Genomic DNA, 6,000 nt, shown 5'->3' on the forward strand with positions numbered 1-6,000 from the left:
TCCTGCGTTTCGACTCCGTAAGAAAATTGAATTGTGTTTACCAATTTCTGATGGCATACCACAATCTAGTAAAGTAAAATTTTTGGCCTTTGAAACCATTTATACTGTAAAAAATTAAAATCTGCCTCTTACTGAAATTTCCAATTTCGATTTTTCATTATATGGAATTAATTTAATTTAATTTAGTAATTTTATACTGTTAGAGATGAGGTGATTACTTTAGCTGATCTGTATGAAAAGCTAACATATCCTAGCACAGGTAGATGTTGGTGAAAAAATGAGAAAAAACAATGTTGAACAATACAAATGGTTTTATTCGTTAACAAATAAATGTATTCAAAGTGTATTGTTCGAATAATCAATGTTCAAACACAAATTGCTTAATTACTGAAACACGTAATTTAATGAAACAAAATGATAATAATTAGTCCAACTATAATTAATACACATATATATTTAATATGCTCAACTGTTTTTCAATACACAAAAACGCGTGGAATTCACTTCAAAATTAATGTCCACAGCACACGTTTATAAACGAAATATTCACTGATGAAAAGTAACGATACACAAATATATCCGATTGTTCACAGCAAAACATAAAAATATTGCCAAACACTAATACACAGATTAACTACCAATTTTGATGAGCGATGATTCGATGGATAACTTAACTGATGATATTGATAACTGAAGATTTATAATTGCACGTGGCGATCACTTCGATTGAATGTTCACTCAATGGAGTCGCTTTTCAAAAGCTTTTTGCTCTACGCACATTTGTTTTTGTAGAACGAGGAGGATCACTTTCATTGGCTCTGCCATTTTGAAATAAATTGAAGATCAACGCATTGATTGTTCTACTAATCAAAAGTAAAAACGAAGCGGAAAAATGATATCTGACCTTAGTCAGATTCGAACCCGGGACCTCCGGTATGGAAGTCCGATGTGGTGACCCGCTGCCACCACAGTTGTTGATAAAACGATGGTAGTTATCATACGGCTCAGATCTGTTTCAAACATACTCCCCCGCATTGCACCAAACGTTTGGGGCAATAATAAGTTTATGTGGTGTCTGAAATGGGAAGTACACACAGCTTAACAATCGGCCGTTTCAGCACTGTAGTTGCCGTTTTGAGTGTCACTACTCGAGTAAGATTATCAGCTCCACGATGAAGTTGGATGACTTTAGCTAATGGCCATTTAGATGCCGGATATCTTTCATCAACGATTAAAACAATTGATCCGATTTTGATTTGATTTGCAGGATATTGCCACTTATAAATAGCCTGCAACTGTTGAAGATATTCTCTGGACCATTTCGTCCAGAAGTTTTCGAGAATTTGGCGAGTTAATTGCCAACGAGATAAATGTGTAATTTTCAAATGTGTTAATGCTGGCTCGGGAATAGTCGTTAAGGGTCCACCAGTGAGGAAATGTCCGGGTGTTAAGACTGCGAGGTCATCTGGATCATCAGTAAGCCGGCAAAGAGGCCTTGAATTCAACACTGCTTCAATTTGTATCAGAACAGTGGTGAATTCTTCGTATGTAAGGAGAGTGTTACCAATAACCCTCTTTAAATGATGTTTGACGGATTTAACTCCAGCTTCCCAGCGGCCGCCAAAATGTGGGGCAGACGGTGGATTAAAGTGCCAGTGAGTTCCGTCGTTTGCAAGTAACGAACGAAGAGTTTTAAGCTGTGTGGATGACTCCGTAAAGAGTCGTTTGAGTTCAGCATCAGCCCCCACAAGATTAGTTCCACAGTCGCTTGAGAGTGTAGCACAGATCCCGCGACGTCCAGTGAAGCGTTTATATGCAACAATAAAACCACTAGTGGAATAGTCTGTAACTATCTCGAGATGAATTGCAGACGTAGAGGAACATATAAACAAAACAACATAGCCTTTGTATGTTTTAGCAGCACGCCCATGCCATGTTTTAACAAGAAATGGGCCAGCGTAATCAACCCCTGAGTGGCAAAAGGGGCGGGATGGAGTCGTACGCGCTGCTGGAAGTTGTCCCATGAGTTGTTCAGCTCGTTTAGCACGTTGGCGTGCGCAGATTACACATTTCAAGATTACTTTTCGAACTGCTAGACGAGCTCCCAGTATCCAAAATTTTTGTCGAACTGCTGCTAAAGTGTTACTGGTACCACTGTGGAGTGATCGAAGATGAGCACTTTGGATTATTAGAAGAGACAGAGTGGAATCTTTCGAGAGGATATAGGGGTGCTTTGAGTAATAATCCAGTGATGATTGTTCAAGACGTCCACCAACTCGTATCAGACCATTTTGATCGAGAAATGGAGTGAGCAAGCGCAAAGAACTCGAGCTAGTGATTGGTTGTTTCTTCTGCAACAACTTCAACTCGTTTGAAAATGCAATCCTTTGGCTAATCCGAACCCAAATTAATAGAGACGCCTGAAGATTATGAGTAGTTAACAAGGCTGGTGGATCATCATCCTTGATTCTACGGCTACGATTGATGAACTTCATGCACCAAGATGTGATACGCAAGAGTCGATTTAAGTTAGAATATCGATGCAACAATTCCGGCTCTAACTCAATTTGTGAGCAATGATTCACTTTTGCAGATCGAACTTCCGAAGCTGGGACAAGTGATGGTGAGCAAATGTCATGGGGCCATTGGTCAGATGGTAGAAAAAGCCATTCGGGACCTTTCCACCATAATTGATGTTTATCAAGAGCTTGGGCTGAGAGTCCGCGGGACGCACAGTCAGCTGGATTTTGTTTTCCAGCGATAAATCTCCAACGAGCTGATGATAGGTTTTCTTGGATGAAGGTGACACGATTTCGAACAAAATCCTTCCATTTACTTGGATGAGATGTGATCCACGTGAGTGCAACTGATGAATCGGTCCAAAGCCATAGTGGTGCTGAATGTAGGTCCATAGTTCTGCGTACATATCCTGCGAGTCGAGTAAGCAGAGCAGCTGCAGTAAGTTCTAAACGTGGTATTGTCATTTTCTTCAACGGTGCCACTTTTGTTTTTGCACACACAATGTTGACGCTAATTGAGGAGCAAGTTTCCACTCTGAGATAAACAACTGCACTTAATGCAGACTGTGAGGCGTCAGAAAACCCATGAAGCTCGAGTTTTGAGGATTGAAGAGGTCCCAAGTACCGTGGGATTGAAATTAATGACAAATCTGTAAGCTGTCGTTCGAATTCTCTCCATTGTTTGCATAAATGATCTGGAAGGATCTCATCCCAATTTAATTTGACCAACCAAAGATGCTGCATTAAAACTTTAGCTTGAATTATGAACGGTGAGATTAATCCTAGTGGGTCAAAAAGCTGGGCTATGCGAGAGAGCAACTTCTTTTCGTTACGCGCTGCAGTGGTTCACTGTTGACAATGATTGAAAATCTGTCACTTGATGGATTCCAGGAGAGACCTAAAATTGACGATTGATCGATAAGAATTGTAGCTTCCTTGGCATGATATTCTGGTGGAATGCTTTCTAACAAATTGGGATGATTGCTGACCCATTTTTTGAGAATAAACCCGCCGCGTCTACATAATTGATCAACCTGAGTGATGATTTGACTACATTCAGAGACAGTATCAGCTCCACCAAATATATCATCTTCATATCGCCCTTTGAGCATCGTTGACTCAGCCAACGGAAATTGATTTCCATCGTCGAGTATTAATTGTTTGAGCGTTCGCAATGCCAAGAATGGCGCACATCCTAAACCATAGGTTACGGTTTTTAATTGATAAGTTTGGATGACACCATCCTGCATCCACAGGATCCTTTGAAGATACCAATCATGATGATCGACCACTATCTGACGATACATTTTTTCGATATCTGACACGAAGACATATTTGAATCGTCGAAACCACAAGAGAACATCTGGAAGATCGGTTTGAAGTTTTTCGCCAGTGTGGAGAATATCATTAAGTGATTTTCCCGAGCTAGTCCGCATTGATCCGTTGAACACGACACGAAGTTTAGTGGTAGTACTTGTCGAACGTAGCACGCCGTGATGAGGTAGATAAAAAACACACTTCGGTTCGACTGAGTTGGCTGATACAAGAGACATGTGGTTGAGTGATTCATATTCTCGGATGAATTCATCATATAGGTGGCGAAACTCATTATCAGAGTTTAACCGACGTTGAAGTGAATGAAGCATCTTCGTTGCAGGACCTCGAGATTCTCCTAGTGCATCTGGTGATTCTTTCAATGGCAGTCGAACTACGTATCGACCAGAGTCTAATCTCGAATGAGTCGATAAGAAATGTTGCTCACAAACTTCTTCCTCTGGTGACAAGCTGGTAGCTTTACCATCCATGATTTCTTCTTGATTCCAGAAACGTTGAAGAAGCAAGTCCAGTTGCACATCAAGTGAGCAATGATAAACAGTGGCGGTCGACTCAGTGAGATTTCTGTTGATTGGTCCTGATAAAATCCACCCGAATATGGTAGATTGAGCGATAGGGCATTGTGGTGGCCCCTTGATGACATCGGAAAGAATAATGTTTCCGTAAATATCGGCACCAAGAATCAAATCAATCGAACTTGGTATCATGAATGATGGGTCTGCGAGTTGTAGGCCTGATATATGCGGCCAATGAGATGTAGCTGGTTGCCTTGATGGTAACGTTGAAGTGAGCTTAGATAAAATATAAGCCTTTACTTTTATACTAACATTGGAGTCGAAGGCGGAGCCAATATGGATAGATACCGCCCCACGTGCAGTTGAAGATTGAGTTGCTCCTACTCCGATATGAGAGATTGATGTAGATGATCGTCTAAGACGAAGATTCTGAACAAGACGTCCACTGATGAACGAACTTTCGGACCCTGGATCAATAAGAGCTTTCGCGATTACGAAATTACCATCTTCCCCTGAGATTCTGACTTGAGCTGTTGCGAGTAGCACCATTGATTGAGAAGGAACACATATCGACGACGCATGATTGACCGTTCGATCAGCGGAGGATGTAGACGGATTAGCTTCGTTGGAGTTTGATGACACGTTACCTGTGGATTTGCTGCTCGGGGATTCATGTGAAGACTGTGTGACTGCGTCATGAATCATTGTATGGTGACGTCGTCTGCATTGTACACATGACTTTACTGAGCGACAGTCTTTTAGCATATGAGGACCAAGGCAATTAAAACACAACCGGTTGGATACTACAAACTGACGTCGTTGGTTTGGAGTTTTCTGACCAAAGGCTTTGCAACTCGTTAGATAATGATCTGAGCTACAAAGTGAGCAGCTATACTTCGATCCCTTTTCTTGATTTTCCACAGCAACATGGATTCTAGCATTTGGAGAACGACTAGTCGATTTATCTTGATATATGGATGCTGATTTTGTAAATTCGCGACCTTCGATTGATTCCAAAGCACGAGCACGACTTTCAATAAAGTGTTCAAGATCTTGAAATGATGAAGGAGACATTGAAGCACCTTCGTGTAGTTCCCATGCTTCATGTGTGTCCGAATCTAAACGGTTGACTATTGTGTATACAATAATTTGATCCCATTTGTTGGTAGGTGATCCCAATGCTTTGAGTGCACCTAGTGCTTCATTAACTGTTGATAAAAGATGATTCAACCCTTTTGATGATTTACGCAGTAGTGGTTTCATTTTAAAAATAGTATCTTAATGTTTGTTTACTAAACACGCTTGTTTTCGTACCTGGAAATTAATTTGTCCCATGCTGGAATGAAATTCTCACCAGTAATTTGAAAATTTGAAATGAGGTTGGCAGCTTCTCCAGTGACACTACTTTTGAGATAATGCATTTTCATGACATTTGTAAGTTCAGAATCTGCACCCACTAATGATGTGAACATGTCACTAAAAGGCCTCCAAGATTGTTAATCGCCTGCGAATTTAGGAAGTTGAATTTTTGGAAGTATCGTACGAGGCGCTGATGATGAGCCAACACCAGAAGTGTCAGCTAAAGTAGCTCCGTCCAATGGATTAGCTACAATAATTTGAGATAGAAGCTC

At 40.7% G+C, this 6,000-nt stretch overlaps 1 protein-coding gene across 1 annotated transcript; it reads right to left on the reverse strand.

The window, feature by feature from the left end:
• Window positions 1–1,064: 1,064 nt before the first annotated feature.
• LOC123302834 lies at window positions 1,065–5,632 on the reverse strand. The gene is made up of 2 exons (XM_044885925.1): window positions 3,353–5,632; window positions 1,065–3,083 (listed from the first exon to the last, which is right to left on the reverse strand). The coding sequence occupies exons 1-2, from the start codon at window positions 5,630–5,632 to the stop codon at window positions 1,065–1,067; spliced, it is 4,299 nt and encodes a 1,432-aa protein (XP_044741860.1).
• Window positions 5,633–6,000: the final 368 nt, after the last annotated feature.

Source organism: Chrysoperla carnea, chromosome X (genome assembly GCF_905475395.1).
Source record: "Chrysoperla carnea chromosome X, inChrCarn1.1, whole genome shotgun sequence".
NCBI classification, from domain to species: domain Eukaryota; kingdom Metazoa; phylum Arthropoda; class Insecta; order Neuroptera; family Chrysopidae; genus Chrysoperla; species Chrysoperla carnea.